At 34.3% G+C, this 24,922-nt stretch overlaps 1 protein-coding gene and 1 pseudogene across 1 annotated transcript; one reads left to right on the forward strand and one right to left on the reverse strand.

Annotated features, from left to right (window-relative positions):
* Positions 1–1,794: 1,794 nt before the first annotated feature.
* LOC139425875 (mucin-7-like) lies at positions 1,795–3,033 on the forward strand. Its single transcript, XM_071181971.1, has 2 exons — positions 1,795–2,821; positions 2,857–3,033. The coding sequence occupies exon 1, from the start codon at positions 1,797–1,799 to the stop codon at positions 2,364–2,366; it is 570 nt and encodes a 189-aa protein (XP_071038072.1). The 5' UTR covers positions 1,795–1,796; the 3' UTR covers positions 2,367–2,821; positions 2,857–3,033.
* A 1,106-nt stretch (positions 3,034–4,139) lies between these two features.
* The window catches only part of LOC122270840 (uncharacterized), a 313,909-nt pseudogene continuing 293,126 nt past the window's right edge, over positions 4,140–24,922 (reverse strand).

Genomic DNA, 24,922 nt, shown 5'->3' on the forward strand with positions numbered 1-24,922 from the left:
TTATTTACTCGTTAACCACTACAGATGCAATTCTCAACCTATTGCAGTAAAAAGTTCAACTAAGAGATGTTTTTTTTCAAGACCTATAGAAGTTGGTAGCTAATCCATATGCATACCTGCCAACATTCACTCTTTTCGAGAATGGATTTACCAAGTGGTAGTAAAACAATTACCGAAAAACTATCTTCCTCAAAAATATATTTATATTTTAATCAGGTTGAAATTCGTTATCCTAAGGAATAATATGCTTTTATATATTTGTTGTAATTATTTATATGTAGTGGTGGTCAAGCTGATTTTTAAAATTACAAATATAACTTGAAAAATTTTAGTGAAATAACATGAATTTCGATAGCACTTTAAATATGAAAATAAAATCGTTCGGGAAAACCGGAAGAGTTGGCAGCTATGCATATGCTTCCCCTCGTACATTCAATGCATTTGCTAAATATTTTAATCAGTGGTAGTGAATTAAAATAGAAATTTTTTCAAACAAATGAAATTAGTATATTATTTAAGGATATGACTGTAGTTTTATTTCACCTTAAATAGGTCTGTTCAATTTCTTAACCTTTAGACGAGTCATAAATGTATTCCTATGGAATCAGAATGTGGATAAGGCAAACAATAAAAAAGCATTAGCTTCACCTTGGGCATGGCTTGACAGACTTATTATTTTTGCTTTCACTTTGAATCTAACACATCCAAATCATGTTTGTGAAAAGTGTAGCACTATAATTTTTAATTTGAAAAAGTAGTGGCGAATTAAATAAAGCAAATTATTATTTCCCAGCTCAGGAACAAACTGCTATAAAAATTAGTTTAGTTCAATTATAGTTAAACATAACATAAAAAACGCTGTTCTGGAGATTTCCGCATCGTGATCTGTGGCAGAATAATCTGAGGAAAAGTTTTGGCAGTTTCCGGGAAGTGGCAGCGTGGTTTTTTTTGTAGGTAGTCTGATCAGACCACTATGAAGGTAAACAAGTTTACGAGCGAAGCATTTGATACAAAATCTAGTAAAAGTTCGATAGTGGTTGCAAATATATATCTAAAAATTCGTTTAATTTTTGAATATAATTGGTTTGTCTTATTTACTTGTCTACCACTACCGATTCAATTCACAAATATATATGATAAACTTCTCTCAATTAACGTTAGATTTCATCAATTATGTTCTTCATTTTTCAAAAGTCAATTATTGTACATATCAAATCATGTTATATCTTTATTTTAAATTAAAGTCTACAATCAATATTTCTAATGTTATGTAAAAACGTCAATTTGTCATTCTGAATTTTTCATTGTTTTATTATTTCACAAGCGAACGGCTTGATTTTTTTTTATGGCTACCACAATGTATTCGAATGAACTTCAATGTATGTCATAATTAAATATGTGCTAGTTAAAATATAGAAATTTAATTAGTGAAATATGTATCAATTTATGTTAATATTTATTTATGTCAACTTACGTATATATATGTCAAATTATGTTTATATTTATATATATCAACTTAGATTCGATGAATCAGATATTCAAATGTTATATTTACTCAAGCAAAGTGCTTGTTTTTCTATTAGCTACCACATCGACTGCTAAATTCAAAATGTTATTACTATAAATTTTCTGTAAATTTCTAGATGTATGGGATAGGGGCCGCTAAGAGGCCCAGGTGCCCAATTTTTGTAAATAAAAGTAAAAAAGTAACGTTAGACGATTTTGATTTTTCTCTTTCGTTAGCCAACTGAACTGAGAGTAGGTTGTGCTCACTCAAGCTCCGACGAATAAGAATCATGCCATATCATCGACCTGCACGCGGCGGGAAGGTTTCACCTCCCGGCCGGCGAATTGAAGTCGACACATCGGAACTCGACACCGTCTCAACGAAACTTGACGCTGCGATCTCGAATGCCAGTGTGGTTTTCACAGATCTTTCGACTAGGCTCAACGCTTTCAAAAACCTCGATCCCAACTTCTTCCTGGAAATAATGGCCTCAAGAAATGCAACTCCTTCATCCTCCGTGGAAGTGGAAACATCGACAGAGCCTGTGCCCGATCCCGAGCCCAGGGTCCCCACACCTGAGACTCCTGCCGTTCCCTGTATCACCCTGAATTCTGAGCCTGATGAAGAAGCCTCGGCGTCTGAACCAGTGTCTGCAGAATGCCCCACTAGAGAGCCTCCGAAGAAGAGACGGAAGAAGAAGAAAAAGTCAAAAGCCACCAAAGCCTCTACCACAGCTAAGCCTATTTCCTGCCCATTGCCTTCCGAAGCTCTTCCGTTGCCGGAGACACCCCCACCTGCCCCGACGGAGACCACCGAGAAAGTTCCCACTGATGCTGCAGCACCTACCAGGCCCTTTTAAGGGCCAGCAAACAATGCTGAGAATTCACCAAGGTTCCTGAAAGTACTTTTCCGAGGACTCCCGAAGGACTCTAACCCAGATATAATTTCCCTAGAATTAGGGAGATTAAACATCGAAGTTCACAAGATTGTGCAGTTTAAGAAGAGGGTGGGTGGAGCCTATAGGCTCCTCCCACTGTTCCTGGTGATAGTCCCCAAGCTGGCCAACCATGAAAAGATTTTCTTCACCGAGATGATCAAAAACCACCCGGTCAGCATTGAGCGTTTCCTGGGCGGCCGGCGGCCGCTCCAGTGTTTTCGCTGCCAAGCATACGGACGCACACAGAATTCCTGCACTGACCTACCAAGATGTATGAAGTGTGCCGAGGGGCACTACTCCTTTCAGTGCACGAAGCCGAAGGACACTCCTGCAACTTGTTGCAATTGCAAAAAAGCCCACACTTCCAATTTCTCAGGGTGCGAGGCCCGCCCCTGTAGAAAAAATTTACAAGGAAAAAGTCCACCCCAGCCTCAACTGCCCACAGACTTGTCTCACTGATAAAAGAACTCCAAGAGTTAATGAAAGATGAAGAAGCCCTAAGCCTTCTTCAAGCCCTACTACCCAACACCACCCTTATTCCTACATCTTAGATGGAGAAGCACATAGCCCTTCCGGGCTAGGTACTTCGAAAAACTTGATTACTTACAGTTACAGTAACGTTAGACGTCAATACTACAGGCGCCTACGGGCACTACATTATGATGAAGGAGTGCAGTGTCCGCTTCGCGCACAGGTGCCCCGTATAATACTTCAGCCTAAGCCTAACGAAAAACAAGCTTTGCATTGACAACATCACAGGCACCTACGAACTCAAGCTCATATCAAAGAGTCAATTGTTCGCTTCGCGGACAGAATACCTTTCAACTCTTTCGGATTTTTCGGAAGATTTTATTTTCATATTTAAAGTGGTAGCAATACTCATGTTTTTCCAATTAACTTTTTGAATTATAATGATAATTATAAATGAGTTTGACCACCACTACAAATAAATAATTACAATAAATATATAAAAGCATAATAATCCTTGCACAAGCGAATTTCAACAGGATCAAAATATAAATATATTTTTGAAGTCAGATTGTTTTTCGTTTATTGTTTTACAACCACTCTGAAAATCCATTCACAAAGAGAGCGAAAGTTGGCAGGTGTGGCACAGGCACTCTGTAAGAAACACCAGTTCAAGTAATGTTAGAAAAGAATTTGGATTAATGCGCACAACTGGTTCACTTTTTAAATAGTCTGCGCATACTGCTTATAAAAAACCGCGTGGAGGCTTTCTGATCTAGGAGGTAATGGCAGTGACCGGCAAGAAATTAAAAAAAAAATTATAGAAAAGGACCAACTTGAAAGGAATAACTCGTAGCCACTTTCCTGCAAACATCTACATTTATTTTTAAAAAATCTATTTCGCACCTTGGCGATTGAAGTTGGGGTGATAGATCACGATGCGGAACTATATCCACAAATAGTTAAATATAGCATTTCTACATTTTTTTTTATCCTAATTGTCACTGAGCTGAGAATGCAAGTATGACTCGCCCGTTTCGAAGAGGTAAATATGTATTGGTGAAGAAATTTTTGAAAGTTCTAATTTATTAAAATATCAATTATCTTCTTTCCTAGTAGGAAAAATATTTTTCGAACTACGGAATTCAATAGTAGGTGTTAGAGGGTAAGCTTGTTGTTTTAAAAAAAACAGAATTTAAATCAAATTAAATTAAAGAAGTAGTCATAAATTGTTAAACTCATATTTTTTATTTCAGAGTCTTACATTTACATTATACACTGCTAGTCAAAGATGATACAATATTTCATTATGTCTGTTTTATATCCGCGGAGTTACAATAGATATAGATTAACTTGTAAAAGGCATTTGTGTCTGAAATGATACAGTTAAAGTGTGATCCAAATAAAATGAAAGAGGACATGTCATCTATCACGGAAATTGTGTGGGGGAAAAACATAAATTCTATGGCAGTTTGGAGATTTGCTCACTTGAAGAATCGTCAAACCTTTTTCCTCTAGTGGCAAAAAATGACATCGGCCGCTTAAGAGCTAGTGGGAAGAGAAAAAAAAAGTAATTTTAATACAAATATGCAATCTTATACTAAAATTAGAAACACTAAAAATTGTTTAATGTCTGAGTAAAGATATGAATTAAGATAATTACAACTGAAACTAAAAATCAGGATTTATATTGGTTATATTTTTCATTGGCATGCTTAGACTCTTTTGCTCCTGACTACTAATGCGTAATGTATGTATCCAGCGTGTCATCCAACCATAGTCACTTACTTGACTTGTAGTTTTGACAGCGATCGGATGACATGGATACCGCCTGAGATGGTATCCGTATTTACTGTAATCTCTCCGCATTTACACACAATAACCGACGAAATGAATTTCATGCATGACATATTTAAAATGCACCTCGATGCGCATATACGCTGGTTGTTGCTGTCAGGATTGAACTTACAACATCTCTCTATCAGAGATGTGTGCGACGCCTTAGCCTCCACACTCCAAGCGGTTTTTTGTAGGTAGTCCGATCAGACCACTATGAACGTAAACCTATTAGTGAAAGAACCATAAAATCTATTAAAAAGTAGAAAGTGGTAGCAAATATATGTCTAAACATTTTATTAATTTATGAATATAATTGGTTTGTTTTATTTAATTTGCAACCACTACAGATTCAATTCTCAAATATGTATGATAAATTTCTCTCAAGTACTTTTAAAATAGAATTTTGGTTCATGCGCACAAATGGTTCGCCTTTTAAATAATCTGCGCACACTACTTATAAGAAACCGTGTGGAGGCTTTCTGGTGTAGGAGGTGATGCCATAGTCAACTGTGGCAACGCAGCTCCCTCATCGATTGTCATGAATTGAGCGCTACAACAGGACATGCCTTGACCAGAGGACCGTACAGAAAATAAAGTTTATCTATTGAGATAGAGTCGTTATTTCTCCATATTGATGGAAAATTCTTTTTGTCCAAGGATTTTGCAATAGTTTTAATGTTGAGTTGGTTTGAGGTGTTGGAGAGACAGCTTAGCCTCATTTTTTTGTTATAAAGTCCATAAGTTATATTATCTTTCTGCCAATTAATTTATTTCTTAGAACTGATAACTTTCATACTTTCACGTGTGGGAGATTAGTCTCAATAAGCGTTGTGTCCTGTTACAAATGGCTGCATGAAGCATCACTGCACCAGCAAGGTCACAGATGCAGAGGTTCATTGTTGATGGTTTGAAACGTTCAGTATATGATCTGAACGGATATCATCGGCTTTCATAGTCTACGATATCCATGCTGATTCAGAATTGCAGTTCAAAAATCTACATGTAGGTAAGAACCATCAAGCCATATTCATATCATATATTCCGTTAACAACTCGTTCGTCTACTTTTGATACTTTTCTTTTGGGTAACATGAAAATTCGAGTTTATAAAACCCCTGGGTTGTGGTGGTGGCACGCATTGGTACACTTGGTGGTGCGAAATGATTCTGCAAGTGGACTTATGACAGTCAAACCCGTTTTTATTTTAATTCTTCCTTTTTCGAATATTCGTCGACTGATGTGCAATCGTTACTGAACGTGTAACTTCATCTACGGGGAGCAACTTTTGACATATTTAAAACAATATTGAGACAAATCGACTTTGTGTTATAAATTATTGCTCAGCCGAGATGGCTCAGAGAATAGAGAGCTCGCCTCAAAATGAGGTGCCCCGGGTTAGAATACCGGCATCGGTTGATTGAAAAAAATTTTGCACCCGTCTCGATTTAATTAAAGTGCTGCCGTAATTTATTCTTAGTGAAAGGCGGATCATGTGTTGGAGTCCCTTGCGTTCAGGTTAACAGTAGAAAGTTTTCTAGACATTCCTCCATAAGTAAAGCTTATACGGGTTAATTCCATTAAAAAGTATTACACTATGCCAAATTTCTCCCAATACTTGATCCAGGAGTTCCCTTGTTTTCTGGATTTTGTTGAAAATTAGAAGGCTACGGAATTGAACATTGGAGTTCCAAACTCAAAACTGGGTCAGCTGTTCAAAGATGGTTATAAAATAAGTTATTTCTAACATGTGACCCGTCACTGACTTAGTAACATTTAAAGCACTCGCATGGCGTTTACGCACATGCATTCATTAGCAATTTTTGCTTGATATCGGGTTTTTAACTTCCATGTAGATTTTTGAACAATAGTCTTAAAACATTTTATATATAGAACTCTCTTGCAGCTAAAACGTTCTTCTTCGTTTCGAATTCTTCGATTTAGAATTGATCATGATCGGTTTTTTTCAATTTAGATTTAACATTAGGTTTCTGTCGAAGTTTCATGGTAGCCCTTAGTGGAAGCTCTTAATTTTTCGTAAGTACGGTATTCCACATTTTCCGTATATGTTCATGTTTGTACTGTCTTTTTTTTAATATCTATCCGATAAAATAATGTCTTGCTTGTCAGTTTTCTCTAATTTCTTCAATTTTGGATTTATAATTCAGGCAATCAAATTTTGTCAATTTCGTATTTACAATTCTGATACCCTGTTTTTGCCAATTTTAAAATATTATTTATGCATCGAAAATTCTTACATGTAAAATGATTGATTTCCTCGTAAGTCTACAACTTAAACATTTTTTTTACGAAATATAAAGCTTTAATGTAATTTATAATTACCTAGACAGAATCGAAATTAATAAAATTATTTCAGTTTATTTTTTAGAAGCAATAAATATACGAAAATTAAAACCGACTACTAATGGCTATTGAAACATTGTTCTGAGTTTCCATCCCGAAATAGTTTTAAGTGTATTTTAACAATTACATCGTTCAATTAAAATCTAGAGTAACACTGATTAATTTAGCATTTTATTTACACAAAATTGTTATGAAGTGCTCTTAATCAAAAACACTGTTTATTTCTCAGAATCTACAGATTTTACGAGCATTTGTATCGCGGGTACTCGGCGTTGTGGGTCAAGGGAATCAAGATAATACTTTAAAACCTAAATTTTTGTACTACTGAAAAACAGTTTCTTTAACGATAGCAAAAGTTGTCATGTTGCTTATAAATAAGGTAAGATAGTTTTTTTAAGTGTAACATAAAAAACGAAAGTTAATGACTTTTTATGCAATGATACGAGTATATGTTAAAATGTTTTTTATGTGTTTAGTCATGGGTTAAAATAAATTTAAGAAAAATCAACTGAAAGTTAGCTATTAGCAATTGAATTTTTTTCACTAAAAAAATAATAATCACATAATCACTAAAAAAAATTTCAAAGAGCATGTGATGTCATTAGTGCTTTTAACTGCCAAATGTTATAAAAATAATGACACTGTGAAACAATTTTTTAATTGGAAAAAACGTTCTCCGGTATGCAGAAATAAAACGAAAACATAGTTAAACGGTGAATTAAATTGCGAAAAAAAGTCTTCCGGCAATGACAAAGAACAAAATCAAAACAAATTGATTGGCACATTTATGATCCAATAGATATCGGTCTATATTTGAAAAACACTTTCTGAAAAAAGTATTATAGTGTTAAAAGTAATGAAGTATGAAACTGTTATTTTTGTCTTCTGGAAATTGGCTTTAAACGTTCGACCCAATTATGATTAATGTTCAATTCTTTAGTTAATTTTGATCCCAACCAAGAAGACAAAGAAATCCCGGATCAAACATTGGGGCAAACTAACCCTCATGGAGGATTTCTTCATGGAACTAATCCCCGTTTGTGTTGCATGCAGAAAAAAACCCACGGAAACCTCACAAGGTTTGCCTAATGGCAAGGGGAGTCTAACTCATGATCCATCTACTATTCAGTATATTTTACGTCAGCACTGTGAAATGCTCAAAATTGCTGTCACTGATGGTAAGACAAGCTTAGTAGCATTAGTAGTGGGAGTAGTAAACACACTGAGTATAATACACTGTATTTCACACTGATATAATACACTGAGTATTTCGCACGCGGCTCCGTCCTGAATAGTCGAGTGATGAGTTATTCAGTGGAGTCAACTGAAGTTTCTCAATTAAGGTTTTTTAAATGACCTTTAGAACAATAAATGGACACTCGCTAAATCTTGTAATCATTGGAACGGCCTTCCACGCCCAATCCAGCGCATCGTAACTGCGGACTTTCACACAAAAATGGGTTAACGCGTCATCATAAAGATTCATATTTGTTTGCAAGCACGAGTTGGCACTTCTTGGAGCAATTCTTGTAAATCCTCTTCCTGAAAAATTCAATAACAGCTGCCAGTTGATCAGAGATATGGGCCCAGGAGGTAATCATTCACAATACCAGCCCAAGCATTTACAAGGAAGTGTTGTTGGTATACGTGTGTGTAAGGACTCATTAAAGCTGTGGGCATTGTAAACGCCTTCGACTGTAAAAGTCGCCTCATCTGTGAATAGCACACAAGCAGAAAAAGCAACTGAAACACATCCTACTGCAAGAACCATAATAAGTGAGCAACGCTTAGAGGTTAATCACAGGTCTGCAAAGCTTGGACTTTCTGGATGAGGAATTAGTGTAAACGAAGGAGGTTGTTGTCATGCAGAAGCCCTAGTTTGAAAATATCATTGAAAATGTCATTAAACAAGCATTGATATTAGCAGTACACTCGGAAAGAATAATTAGGTCGTCTCTGATAGTCTGATTTCTTACACTATAGAGATCGATCTGAGGATTTTATTTTGAATGACGCCAATTTTTAGATGCCCTGAAGCAAGATGTTTCTTGTTGCAGGGCACCAGGCTAGAGAAGATATATAAGAATTGGATGAATTACTTGAATGTATGGCCGTCTCCTCAGATGTAGAGGCATTTTTGAATATATTCCAAACTGAGGTTTAAGAGTCCTGCCTGTGCCTTATGTTTTTGAAATAACATGGTGCTACGCCATTTTGATTAAAGCGTAGTTCTACTATTAATGGTTAGGTACTTCTTATTTACGACTGAAAGTGTTAAAGATGATAATGTCTTTAGTAAACTTTCTAATAGATATTGCTCTATCTACATCTATAAAAACACGAATCAAGTATTTTAATCAAGTAAATCTCAGTGTTTTGTATCTCTGAGATTTCCTACCTTTTCACTTTGTTTAAAAAGATAGGGCAGTTCCGAATAGATTATATAACGTTTTTAGATTTTTATGGTAAGGTGCGACAATTTTCCATAGCCCTGGACTATCCATTTAATAACACACGTTATTTTGGAGAAATTATACTGGCAAGAAGAGCAAACACTTAAAGGTTAAATGTCTGAGCAAACATACGCTACAGTATTTTTCCTTCCAAACTTATATTTTTTAATTACAGTTAAAGTTCTAATGAAATCGCTTTATTTTAGCTTATTTTGAATATCTTTCAAGATCTTGTGAAAGATTGTCTCAAAGGAGGAAGTATTTTTTATCATAGCATTTTTATGCAACTTTGGTAATTTTTTCATGAAAATGGGCAGAGGTCCCATTGATTTTTCTTCTTCAAATGTTAGTCGATGCATTTAACTATCAGATGATATAGTTAGTTCTTTTGAGCGATGATGTCGCTTTCAGATAAATTAAGTAAAGTAAGTTAGATTTCAAATTCTTTGAAAGTTTGAATGCGTATATCTACTAAAAGTATTAATATCCCAGGAAAGTGGTGGGGGGGTGGGAATAACTAAATAAGTAAATAAAGAAAATAAAGTAAAATGAAATAAAAAATAAATAAAGTCAATCAAAAAATATAGCTATCAAAATTTCCAATTTTTGTCTGGTTTTCAAAATAACGGTCGGCAGCCAGATAGAGAAAAAAATGAACCTAACTTATATAGAGATTTTTTTAAATATTTTATTCGTATTTAATCTAAAGAAACAAATAGAAAACGGCCAATTGTGAATTAACAGACAATTATTGTAATAAAAAATGCCAGATATAGTTTTCTGAAAACGAAATCCACTGAAATTTATACCAAGTTGCACGTTGGTGAAAAAAATAGAAAAAAAAAACACAACCTGGCAATGAATGCTAAGTTATTAATAAAGACAATTAGAAGGAAACTCGAAAAACCAGGGCACATAATTTAAAAGAAGGAAAAATATCAAATTAAGAAAAGGTGACTATCTATCTATCAGTTTTTTACCGACAAAATTCTTAATTAAGAAAAGGTGACTTTCTCTCGGTTTTTTACCATTCACCAGTTTACAATAGTCGTTTCATAAGCCGCCAATTACCCAATCACCTTCTTATGCCTAACGCCAATTAGATGAAGAAGTCTGATGCCCGCTTAAACAATATATCAAAGTATATAAACAATAAAGTCAAAATCAGCTTTCTATCTACAAAATTCTTAAGAATATGGGCGTTTCTTAATTTTACCGTTATAAATGATTAAATAAAGGATTGACTCCTTCTCTTATTGGTTAACTCTTACGACGTATAATTTGAAGAACTGCAATTTGGCAATGTAATCTCAAAATGTGGTGTCATCATTTTATAATTATTTTTGAATTTGTTTTTAGCACTTTTTTATTGACCAAATGTCATAAATATGCAGATTTAGAATTAAAATAAACTCGAAAATTCTGAATAGATAAAAATTTTATAAGATCCAATTCAAAAATTTCTCATTATTAACAAATAGTTAATAAAAATTATTTAATTCATTGAAATTACCCATTGGATTATATATTTGTCTTTGGGCCGAGGAAAAATTACTGTAGGAGGGTTCGAGGAAAAATATTTGTCCATTTGTGAAAAGTTATTGCAGTTTATCCAATCATTTTCCTTTATAACCGTCGTTGAACAGTCGACTCAATCTTTGTGTTTAAGACTACTAATTTTCAACTCCGTAGCCTTGTAATTTTGAACAACGCAATTCAGAAGACAAGGAAGAACTTTGATCAAGTATTGGGAGAAAATTTGCCTTCGTGGAAGACTTTTTGATGGAACTGACAAACACTTACGTGACATGGAGAGGAAAACCACGAAAACCTATCATGGTAAGCCTGAAGGAAACCAATTATTAATAGTATATGAAGAGAGCCGTGACACATTAAGACAACATTAGAATAACAGATCTTTGAACCGTTAAATCGGTTGAGTTAGAAAATTCCGATTTTCAAAACTTGTTTTTCACACCTTGGAATTTGATGAAAGAAAAAAGAATAATGTAATACCTTTTTTGGACAAAACATATTCAGTTAAGGTTACAGTTAATTGTTATGCATAGTCCAATTGATTTCCCTGAGAGACTTTACAGGATGAAAATCCGATCAACCTAAAGTTATAGTTCAAAAGTTATATGGGTGATTCTTTCCCCCCCCCCCTGGTGAACGAAAAACTAATAAACGGATGACCCTGTTTGATCTAATGATCGGTTTTTCACATTTTCTGACTCAATCTTAATGGTTGAAAAGGGATACCTCAAACGTGCTAAATAATTAGTGCAATTATTATTTTAAGTAACGAAATCTGACATAACGCATTTTCTCTGGAAAAAAAAAACCTTTTTTTTGACGGATTCGGATTTCTGTTCCCCAAAATATGGGGGTTTGAAATATGGTCCCCATAGTTTGGTCAGGAGAGCTGTCCTAAGTTTGGATCACTTAATTTTAATTTTATTTTTTGCGTATTTCGCCATAACTCACAAACTGTTTAAGTGAATTTTTGCACAAATTAACATTTTTGCACAAATTATAAAATTTGTTTTTCTATAGGGGCAAAAAGTTCCAATGCAAAAAATATCTTTTAGCAAATATTTATTATTTTTTATGATTTTATTTAATAATAGCTGGAAGAATTTGAATTGTAAGCTACAAATTTTTTGACATCATATTAAAGAATGCAATTTTACATGAAAATAAAATGTTCAGTAAAATCAGTCTAATAGTTCTTGAGAAATCAAATTTTTAAAAAAATTTAAAAAGCAGCATAAATTATTTTTTATTGAAAATTTTATTTTGATAAACAATTGTGCTGAAGAAGTAAAATTAACAAACACAGACTCTTAAAGGCCTTTTACCAATAGGGCAAAATAAGAGGATTGGATTTTTTTTAAAATATTTAATGAGAGGAAATCTTTTATGTTTTAAAGTTCGTAATTAGAAAAAAAGTAATAAAATTAATAAGTAAGTAATTAAGCACAAATCCTTAAAAAAATGTCCATGATACTGAAGAGATACTAAACAAATTTTGTGCAGAATTCGTTACTTGAGATTGAACCTATTTGCAAATGTATATAACACAAAATCATTTTAATTTCGGAATTTTTAATAACCTATTAAACAGCGATCTTCCCATTTATAGGCTCCTTCCTCTTTAAAGAAATAAATTTTAAGAGCTTTATTCTTAGCATTTACTTGCTTGCGAAAATTAAAATGTTAATAAGCACTATAAAGCATTAGTAATAATTTATGCAATTTTTGAAAAAAAAGAATAACTACAGTTGCTAACTAATAAAAGAAAATATTCAATTAAACAGCACCATTCGCAGAGATTCTGTCTCAGTTTTATGAGCGTTGCATAATATATCATAAAATCATTTTTTTCTTTAATATATCTACTCTGAATAATATTCTTTTAACAAACTTGATAAATATCTCCTTTAAATTTTCTTAAAAACTTTAAAAAATTGATTAATATTAAAGTTTAGTGTCAAATTCTTTACGTGAGATTGAAACTATTCGTAAATATATTCACTCTAGTTCCACCATGTATCTACTATGTATCACCTCTGTCCCACCATGTGTCTACCATGTATCACTTTTGTCCCACCATGTATCTATCATGTATCACTTTTGTCCCACTTTGTATCACTTTAGTCCCACCATGTATTCATTCTAGTCCCACAAAGACACGTGGTTCTTTATGCAGCTAATGTTGGAAAATTGAAACCAAACAGGGCAAAAGACAGTATAATTTAAAACATATTATCACCTTTTGTTGACATTTTGAAAATAAAATATGTGAACAAAAGAGTCAGGAGAAAATTCAAAAATACACTCTATAACAAAAAAATCGACGCACCAAGAAGCAATCATCCGATTGTTTTGAAATTTCACATGCATGAATGTTTCGGCTCGATCAGGCTGGAATGATGGCGACTGGGGACGTATAGACTTTAGCGACGAATCCCGCTTCCAACTGTGTCCTGACGATCATCGAAGACGTGTTTGGAGACGCACGGAGCAGAGGGGGATCCTGCCTTCACTATTGCACGCCACACCGGCCCTCAACAAGGCATTATGGTCTGGAGTGCCATTTCCTTTGACAGCCGGACCCCTTTGGTCGTTATTAGAGGTACACTTACTGCACAGCGGTACGTCGACGATATCCTAAGACCTGTTTTGCTACCGTTCCTTCTTCAGTGCCCTGGGCTGGTTTTTCACCAGGGCAATACCAGACCACATACGTCACGTGTTGCTATGAACTGTCTGCAAGCTTGTCAAACTCTTCCTTGGCCTGCCAGAACACCAGATCTCTCTCCCATCGAGCATGTCTGGGATTGTATCCAGGCTAGAGGCGGATCAACACCTTATTGAACCTGTTACTGTAACTCTGCAATAAATTATTCAATTGTTCTGAAATTTTAATCATGTACTATTTTGTACATTGTCTTGCTATCCACCAATTTTCGTTTCAATCGGACAATTCCTTCTTGGTGCGTCGATTTTTTTGTTATAGAGTGTACTTATGAATCCCAAAAAAAATTTTTTGTACAAATTTCAACTAAAGTATTCATAGTGTGATTCTGGTGATTCTGCAACTGCGTATGGAATTGTACTTAAATTTTGCCCATCTACAATAAATCACAGAAGAAATTTGAATGAAAAATAAAAAAATAAAAGTTTTCACGATGACCACTCTAGCCTTATATCCACGCGAGCTTCTCTCTTCCCTACTTTCAAATTAGACTATTAGAATCGTTCAAAAGGAAGCAAAGTAGTATGAATCAATGCACGACTTCAAAGTTTAAAAGAAAAATACTAAGTATATTAAAAAAATTAGTAAGTTTTTATTTGATAATTATAAAAATTGCCCACAATAGATCTCATTTCCCTCATGTGCAACCAATTAAAAGAAAAAGTATAAGTTGCACTATTCAGGAATTTGATATTTTATTTTATTTTATAACCGTCGTTAAACAGCCGACCCAATTTTCGGTTTACGACTACTTATGTTCAACTCCACAGTCTTGTAATTTTTAACCTAATACAAGGCAATACTAGGAAACTCCTGGATCAGTACCATCAAAGGTATGATTTTATGGGAACATGGAGGACTTAGAGACTCGACAGATTTAACGAGCATTAGTCATCATTTACTACACGGGGAGTTTTCGGCCGATAGGTATTAAATCCAATGACCTCTTGGACATGAGCCCAGTACCCTACCAACCAGGCTCCCAGGAATTTGAAATCGATTGAAAAAAAAAACTTGAGATTAAGGAAGTAACCGCTGAAATTGAATTTTAAATTACAAGCGTTATTTCAAATAATGTATTACAGCATGAGTTGTGGAACAGAAAAAAAAATCGTTATACATGCAACAGGAAGCAATAGGTAAGAAGTGTAAAAGCTAAACACTATAATAACACTTAAAAAGAATAAATCATTCACGTGCCACAGTCAGCTACAATTTTGTGGTTCGTTTTCATTGTCGCCATTACACAACATGTATTCTTCTAATTTAACGACGATTCCAAGTAGTTTTGTGACTGATTCAAACACGACTGGCGCCAAAGATAACTTTGATCTCGTAGAATCTTACCCCTGCTGACATTAGGAAGAATATTTTCTCAAATCACAGGTTCTAAAAAGATTAAGAAAAATCCTCTTTTTTTATTTGATTTTCATCGATTTATTTGGAGTTTAAAGTCAAGGAAACAGTTTAAAAGCATAAAATTTGGGGCGCTAAGGTACTTCGGGAGTCACTAAGACCAGATCTTTCATTTACGACCTTATAAGTAACCGCTTACTTATACTGATTTGAATTTTTTTATTTGCAAAGTGTAAAGATAGATATTTGAAGTTCTGTGGTCGATTAAAGTCAAATTGATTCGAAGTATAAGCCCAGGCCTGCCAACTTCTACGCTTTATAGAGTGGTAGACATTTAAAAACCAAAGCTTTCAGAACTTTAGGTATAATTTTGCCAACATTTAAACGCTTCTTCACGACCAGGAAACAGCAGGAACAAAGTGGCGTTGCATATGAACTTTTGAATTATTTATGGGTAGTGGTGTCGAAAATAAATTTAAATGAATAAGAAATAATACATTAAAATATAAACATGCTTTCGCTAGAATAAATTTTTACAAAAAACGTAGATAGTTGGCAGCCCTGGTAAACACAGTTGTTATCACTTGTTGCGGTCAGTAAGTGGGTGGGTGACCACTTTGATCAGCCTGCGTAGGGACTGCGGTAGTGGTCCTATTTAAACTGTTATATCGTAAAGTGCTCGACTTCGCACGCAGGTTGCCGGGCTACCAAAAACAGTGGAGCCATCCCCTCTGCAGAGTATCAAAATTGCGATGGTATGTCTTCAGCTCATCCTCAGGGAGGTTTCTCAGACCGTCGCCAATAGCCTGTTGTGCAGCACTAGCGTGACGTATAATAAAATACCTACCTACCTACTTGAAATATTGCATATTGCAACCGGCGTTGAACAGCCGATCCATTAAAGTAACTTAAGTAACGTCTGGATAACGTAACTTCTGGATCAAGCATTGATTCAATCTAGTCTTCATAGAGGACTTTCTAGTGGAACTAAGCCGCATTTGCATTACATGGAGAGGAAACCCATGAAAAACTCCGATGGTTAGCCCGACAGCAAAAGGATTTTAATCCATGATCTGGATACCAGAGGATATTTTACGTCAGAGCAGTAGTTGGTGCGAGCCGGGTGCAGAATTGGTATAAACTAGCCGTTGCTGGGACTCGAACCAGGGCTACTTCATTGAGAGGTGAATGCCGACCGGAGTTTATTTTACTCCTTACGAAAATCAACTATAAATTGAAATAATTTTACCACCTGTTTCTCCTTTTTTTCCGTCTCTCTTTAGGCCAGAAATTGAGACGAAAGAGATAGATTGTTAATAAAACCTTTTCGATTATCGCTTCTTTTCGAGATGAAAAAAAAAAATAGCTCCTATTACCTTTTAATTATAAAATATTCATAACTCACCATTCACTTCCTCTCGGAAGGAATAAATGACGAAAAAAGTAAATAAATAAATGAATTAAAAATGATTAAAATAATGAAAATTATTTTTGTAATCTTCTAACTTTTCCCCACCCCCTAAAAATCATCTTGGAATGAAATAAATAAATAAATAGGTAGATCTGCTAAATCTTTAATTAGTGCAAAGAATGGGTGAAATAATAAGAAATATGTTTATAAAGCTCTCTATCTATATATACTTTCAATTCGAAAGGATTAACAAATGGAAGAAAGAAAATAATAAAAAAATAGTGCGTGGAGTCTCTCCGCGCGGAAGAAGTTAAACTTCGCGACCTGCGACGTTAATTGTAGAAGAATCAGCAGTCGTAGAAGGATCACTAGTTCTATCACTAGAGCAACGACTCTTTTTCCCGTCCGCTCGCTTCCGTGCTTTGTAATCACGGTAATATTGTGCATTTTTCACTCGTGAACCTCTTGAACCAGTAGAAGTGCTTGTGGTTGCCTCATCGTCTCGCCCTGGAAAATGTATTTGTTTTAATAATGTATGTGAATGCGTCATAATGTAATTTCAGAAGAGAAAACCTAACACTCAATTGATATTCACAAGAGACGTACCTTAACATAACCCTAAATCCGTCGCATTGTTCACTCATTTTTTACAATTGTTATCCACTAAATTTGAAAATAAAAAATACTACCCTATTAAATTAAATGTGTATCAAAACAAACTAAAAAAATATTTATAGAAAAGCAATACTTTTATTATTTTTATGCTAGTGAGAACCAAAACAATATGGAAATGGATGAGGAAAAACTGGATCCTACCACGTGATTTCCCCGGCCAATAAAAATGTAGCGTTAAACGTTTAACGCAACCTTGTTGGAAGTCGCATAAGAAGTATAACTTCAAAATAAACTTTTTAAAAAAAATTCTTTTTCTTGAAGGCTACGTCTTCTTAGGAAAAAATGCTCTTTTGAGAATAATATGCGATTTTTTTTTATAACTGCGGTGAGTTTGCAACAGTTACTCGTGACTGTTAGGTCAAGTTTAACCTATCAAAAGCTCGCTAAGCTTATTTTAAAAATGGCGCAAAACGTTAATATAGAGAAAAGTCATAGTTTCGTGAAAATTAAAAGCATTTGTAGTCTAATTTTTAAATATTTGAAAACTTACTCCATTGCTGCATTACCTGGGCTCACGAAAATTCTGGAAAACTGAGAATAAGACAGTGATTTTCATAACTTTCCTCAGGTGGAAAAATGTCGCTTTTATAACTTTTAAAGCATTTAATTTATTTGTCTGTTTTTATGCCTAGATTATCCTTCACGGTAAGGTGATAGATATTGTATAAAGTCATCACGTTGCTTCAAGTGTAAGACACTTAAAACTAAACGGTTTGGTTCAAAATTAAAACGATACTTCTTCACTCACTTCTCATTCAAATAACATGAGAAGTGAGTGCAGTAGTGTCGTTTTAGTTTTGAACCAGGGATATATTCTAATCAGCCTCTGGTATTTGTCGCTGCAATTTTTTTTAACAAATCTTTTAAATTACTATACTTAATAATTATTTTTAATCAGTTATTTTTGAATTACTAATTAAAAATAATTATTGCTATTGATAGCTACTAATTATTTTTTTAAATTAATAAACTATTATAATTAAAAATAATTTTTTTTTCAAATGTTAGTAATTGACTTACAGAAAATTTATTTATAAATGCCAATAAATTAGAATAATGTTTATTTTTGCCGATTTAATGAAGAAAAAATATTGGCTAATAGATATCGATAAATTAAAATAAAAATATCGATATAATCGATTCTCTTCCGTCATTGGTATTAGTCGCTGTATAATTTTTGAAAAAAAGTATTTGAACTATTAATTAATGGCAATCAATAATTAAAAATAATTATTGTTCATGAGTTAGTAATTGACTTTATAGGAGTAATAGAGAATTTATTTAATAAATGCCATTTAATTACTATAATGTTTGATATTTTTACCGATTAATTCAATTAGAAATAAGGATTAACTGATATTTATGTATTGAAATAAAAATATCTATATAAACGATTCTCATCAGTCACGGATATTTGTTGCTGAATATTTTAAGTCGCAAGAGCGGAAGTAACAATGGTTAAAAGAGGAAAGTTTATCTTAAACGTAGACATAAAGGGAAAGTAAAAACCTATTAAATACTATGTTTATTGTCTTTATCTATCTGGAATGGATACAATAATCAACGCACTGTTTCTTGATTCCGTCTACTTATACAGGAGAAGCAAGCTTTTTCTTATATTTTAAATTTTTTTCTTATAAATTTTTGGAACAGGGACTGATGACTCTCTTTTGGAGGTTGTCAAATTTATTGAAGAAGCGCGGCTGGATAATAAACATAGTGTTGGGGTGACTCTGGACATTGACAATGCATTTAATAACGCTAACTGGGCTACCTTGAAATCTGAAATTAACAGGTTAGAACTTCCTGATAATTTGGTTAAAATTATTTTTGACTTCCTTAACCAGAGAGTGGTCACTTTTATTGACGAGGAGGGCAATTGCATTTTTAGGCAATCCATTTTTATGGGAGTGCCACAGAACTCATCACTTGGACCGGTGCTGGAGCTGATATACATTAATTCGGCTTTTAGCTATTTTAATTGTATTGATTTAAATGTTTTCCATGATTTTAATCTCAATGATTGCCGCATAATAGCTTTCGCGGATGATTTATTACTTTTACTGAGGCACCCAGTTTTATATCGCTTCGATCAAGAGGCCACCTACTGCCTTGCTGAACTCTCAGCCTGGGCCGAGAGTAATAAACTTAAATTTAGCGACACCAAAACGAAATGCATAACTTTTCCAAAAAATAGAAAAAGAATTGGCAGACAACCAAATATTAAAATGAGTCTAAATCATAATTATTCAGTGAAAAAAGTACAAGAACTTAAATATCTCGGTGTTGTACTCGACCCAGGTTTGACCTGGATCTCACATCTAAACCAGGTCAAAGAGAGAGTCAGCAACTTTAATAACTTAATTAAAAGGGTGACCAGGGCAACTTGGGGCCTAAAACCTTCTATCCTTAAATTGATCTACCTGCGGGCTACGGAGCCAATCATTTTATACGCCACCAGTGTCTGGTACCACAATACTGTTAAAATCAACGAAACACTTAAATCCATACAGAGAATCTCACTCATTAACATCACTAGGGTCTACTCTACAACCAGAACGGAGGCCCTCTAGATACTGGCGGGGGTGAAACCTATCCATCTTAAGATTTTGGAGGACACTTGCATTAAAAGACTTAAGTGGAATTGGAGACTTAACGACTTTGACTCAGAGATGCAGCAGATTCTCCTCACAGCACATATGGACGATCCACCAGCTAGGATTCACCCATTAAAACTTATTTCCGTTCCCTACGGTAGATCACTCCCAACAAACAGCGGCCAACAAGTTTTTACTGATGGATCAAGGATGGAGGTTGCCGACTCCGCTACTGATACCCCAGAAGAATATAGAACTGGCTTCGGCATTGTTACTAAAATGCGCGGTACTTTAATCGAGGCAACCTCCACCAGGATCTCAAACAATAGTAGTGTTTACATGGCAGAGTTGGGGGCAATTAACAATGATTTTCTCTGGCTCTCTTAAAAAAGAATATCCAGACGCCACTATTTATACTGATTCGCTTTCCTCGTTGCAAGCCTTACAAAACCCAGTGTCAAACTCAAAAATTGTTGAAAATACTAAACAATTATGGAGATCTAATATACTCTGTAATTGGGTTAAAGCTCATATAGGTACTCAAGGCAACGGGGAGGTGGATCGAGCAGCTAAGAAAGCCACCGATCTCTGCCAAATTACCCTTGTGGTGCCAAGCTCCATCGCCCAAATTAAAACTCAGGTTAAATTATACAGCATGAAGCGCTGGGGGCAGGAATGGCGGAGTTCCGAGAAAGAGAGACAGACATTCAAATTTTTTAAAGACCCGAAATTAAATAGACTACAAGCAAACTTCTATCTCAATCAATTTTTAACAGGCCACGGAGTGTTTGGAGAACACCAAAATAAATTATTCCACAAAACTCCAGAATGCAATTACTGTGGTGAATATCAATCTAGTGATCACTTGTTAATGAATTGTTCTCACTCCGAAGCAATAATAAAAATATTAGTCAACATCAATGCTGTGCTAACCTGACTTGCAGAAACATCATGAAAAAGATTATTAAACAAACTTTAGAGGATGTATTGGGGGGACGGTCTTTAATGGTCTCGGAACTTGCTCGTTTCAGCCTGGGTGTCTCAATTTTATTGATTGTTTAGTTTTGTAACTTTTACTATGCCTTTTATTAACTCTTCTACTTTTACTTGCTCCAATTTTATTGTAATTACTTGTGTACTATTTAATTGGTTTTAAAAGTACTGTTTTAAAATGTTATACTATATTGTTCTTTTGCACGTTTATCTTTTAAATTGTTCTTTTAACTGACACTTTTAATACATTGCTGTTTTAATGTTTTATCACCTTACATGACTTTTGCTGCTCTGCACCCGCCATGTTCATGGGCTGTTGCCATGTCTGATGTCTATTTTATGTTCGTACTGTTTTCTGGATTTTAATAAACATTTACCCGTATGCCCTAAATAAAGGCGGGTCGGGGTAAATTTTTTTTTCATATTTTTAATCGCATAAAAGAATTTCAGGAAAATTTATTTTTTGTCTTATAATTAATATTTTCATAAATTAAAAGTGGTAGAAACAATGATAAATTATTTATCGATATTTGATAAAGTTATTTTTTAAAATATCTTGTATAAATAAAGGCAACAAAATTTTTTTAAATCTGAAACAATTAATTATGAACAGGATTAATATTATGAAGATTCAGCTCTAAAAAGCCCTGAACTAGTGGGCTATGCATTTTATCTAAGAGAAGTATGGTTTAGAAATTAAGGAATTTAAACGATAGTTTGAATTTAATATCGGCTACAACACTCACAAAACATTTGTCTCAAATATTCGTCATTTTTACGAATTTTTCTGTTTTTCCTCAAATCTATAAGTATCCAGAGTATTTCTCGGTTTCAAAAACATTACCAGTCAACAATAAACTCTGGGGTAAGTCAAGATTTTGCCTGAATCATAAATTATACTAATGATTTGCAGCGAAACTCGAAGCCGACACTATAACTGACTGTCTAATCGATGGCTATATAACATTTTGTCATTAAACCTGTAATGAGACAATGCGGCTATAGTGTAGTAGGGAATTAACCTATTCTTGAAATTGATAGTTTTCTCAATTAAAAATCGTTAGTCAGGTACTCAAAAGGCCATTTCCATACCTGCCAACTTTTAATCCCTTCCATTATGATTTTTCCCAGTGGTATTAAAATGGAATAAAAATTTCAATTTCAGGCAAAAAAAATACGTTGTATTTGAAAAAGCTTAAGCTGCCTATCATGAAAACTTGAACTTGAGTAGAGAACAGAGTGCCTGTCCGCGAAGCGGACAATTGACTCCTTCATCTGAGGTGATGCCCGTGGGCGCCTGTAATGATGTCGATGGAGAGAAGGGTAGAGTGGCGAGCGAAAACGCAGAAGCGGAAGTCACAAATTAGTTTAAACTAAGAGTGAAGAGTCCTTATATATGGTGGTTACTAAGTAGTAAGAGTGGCAATATAAAAGTTAGGTAAAAGACTAGGGGTGGTATGCTCGCGAGTCAAGGATCACCCTTCTGGTCATTTCCCCTCTCTGCGAGCATCCATATATATAAAGGGTGGCCACTATTTGTAGTGCTTTGATAGAATACAATCAGAGAGCATAAATGCAGTGATACGGTTGTGGCTTTTCATATCCACAATCAGCTCTTTATATAGTAGGGTGTGAAATCCACCTGGGTTAAGGCTCCTATACTATCAGAGCTGACCTATCAAGCAATAATGGAGCAAACAAGTTCGCAAGTTAACGTTATGTTAGTATTAGTTATGTTATTAAAGAGATGCCAACTGCGCTGGACACGCCAAAATAATTTAAAAAACGGTAAATAGCTACAAAGTAAATTTTGCAAATAGTTGACAATATTTGCTTTGCTTTTAAAAATGTAAAGCATGTCATAATTACTATAAAGTTGTGAATTATAGAAGCCTACGCATTGTTTACAATTAGTGGTGGATTAAAATCTACTAAATCGAGCTTAATAAACCAAGAATTACAATTAATAAACTACCACTTGAAAATATTTATTCGCTGTGCTTATGTTAGCTCTTTGCTCCAAAAATAAATGATAAGTCGGCCTGTCTAATTCAGGGGCTCTAACCTGGGTATATGATGGCCACCTGGCTATCACATACCTTCCAACTGCTACGGAATTTCTGTAGTTTCAGAAATCTTCTTTTCAGACGGTAGCAAAATTAATGTCTTAATATTTAAAAAAAATTAATTTTAGCGTAACTTGTACACTATTACTTATAAAAGTGCAGGCCATAGGGCTAGATACTTAAGTTCTGATAAAAGTTTTATGAGAGATCCATTTGCTTTAAAAATTTCTACTTTGGTTCGCTACCACTAGAAAGAATTATTTTCAAAATCCTCATAAGTTGGAGGGTATGCTATCTTAATGGTAACGCATATTAATATATATGCTTAATTCTTTTAGGAATAGTGGTGATGAAAATCCTTTAAAAATTTAGTTTATAAAAGAAAAAATAGTATATATTTACTACCACTTTAAATATAAAAAACAATTTACGCCAAATGCGTAAAAGTTGGCAGGTATGCATTTCTATAACATCAAGATGCAAGTTATTATTTAAATAGCGTTGAAGACAAAAAAGGGCGTGGTTAAGTGTGATGTCAGTTCTGTCCACCACTTTTTGCCCACCCCGGTATAATGGTAGTGAGGAGAAAAAAAATTCTAAATTCTAATCACTTTTCAGATTTTTATTCCTTTTAGAATAAATGACGGATTTGCCAAAGAACAATCGGACATTGTCTGAGGTCACTTAGGGCTCTTTACTAATACGTTGGCATAGCATAAATCTGTAACTTGGAGTCTGAGGTCACTTACGACTCTTTATACATACATCGGCATTAGCATAAATCTGTTGCTTGTAGTCTGAGTTTATCTAAGGCTTTTTACTCATACTTTTTCATTAGCATAAATCGTAACTCTGAGATCATTTAAAGCTCCTTAAGGTGTCTGAGATCATTTACGACTTTTTATCTATTAATCGTTGATAAATGGGACACTGTGTGAAGTCTGTGGGACAGGATGGAAAGTAAGTTGAACTTATTGAAGAGAACATTTCAGTTCAGCTAAATGTCTTTAAAGTATAATAATATCTGTATTAATCGAAATGATGCAGCTGAACATATGATGATCAACAATTTGTTACAGACGAGAAAATTTTTAATTATATGCATTGTACCCAGCGATGCCAACTTGCTCCGTTTTGCAAAAATATATTTTCTAGTGGTAACGAAGTTTAATTAATATTTAGTTTTGTATTTTTAATCTTTAATAATTTTTTCACCACTACGCATCAGAAATTTAAAGTGTCATATAAAATACAAATTTGTTGCATATTTCACAAGCCACCATTCTGCCTGCTTCACTGGCTGCAGTGAGCGACCAAAGAAATCAACGGGAAAAAGGTTACTAGACTTCTCCACGTCTTTAAAGAGATGCAAGAGCTCCTTCAAAACGCCGAACTAGTGACGATGCTGCAATCACTCCTGTCCGGAGCCCAAGCCTAATCCAACATCCAGGACTAAGCCTTTTCCACGAGCCGATCACAGCTTGCTTCAAATTTTACTTAATGGGATCTCCCCATCTGAATGATCATCTAACCACAATTCATTCTCTACTCCAATGACGACCTGGAACTCTAACAAATGACTTCCTAGCATATGCCATTCTAGTGTAGACGAATCGGTCAGTGCCTCTTCGAGCCGAGATAACCCCAATATCCAATCCAATCCAATATCCAATGCATATTTTACGTGGTGACACTTTTAAAGAGTGGGCGTAATTATCTTGATTTCACAAGTTTTACTATTTAATTTGCCACCAATTTATTAAAACTTTTGCAAAAAGCGGAGCAGTTGGCATCCTTGTATACCTACTATTTACAGGTAAATGTTATTTGTTTTGGCAAGAGGGGGAATACCTACAATACCGGCGAACAACTGTTCTTTGGTGAATTTTTTTGTTTGTAGATGTCGTATGATTTATTTTTCTTCTTAAATTTCTTTTTTCTTCAAATTTGCACATCAATTCTATTTTTATTTGATTTCTTTTCGTTTGGTAACGATAAA

This window comes from Parasteatoda tepidariorum, chromosome 6, assembly GCF_043381705.1.
Source record: "Parasteatoda tepidariorum isolate YZ-2023 chromosome 6, CAS_Ptep_4.0, whole genome shotgun sequence".
In the NCBI taxonomy this organism is placed as follows: domain Eukaryota; kingdom Metazoa; phylum Arthropoda; class Arachnida; order Araneae; family Theridiidae; genus Parasteatoda; species Parasteatoda tepidariorum.

What these genes read in the sequence shown, in the direction of transcription:
- LOC139425875 (XM_071181971.1), top strand. Translation starts at nt 1,797, where the DNA reads ATGCCATATCATCGACCTGCACGCGGCGGGAAGGTTTCACCTCCCGGC.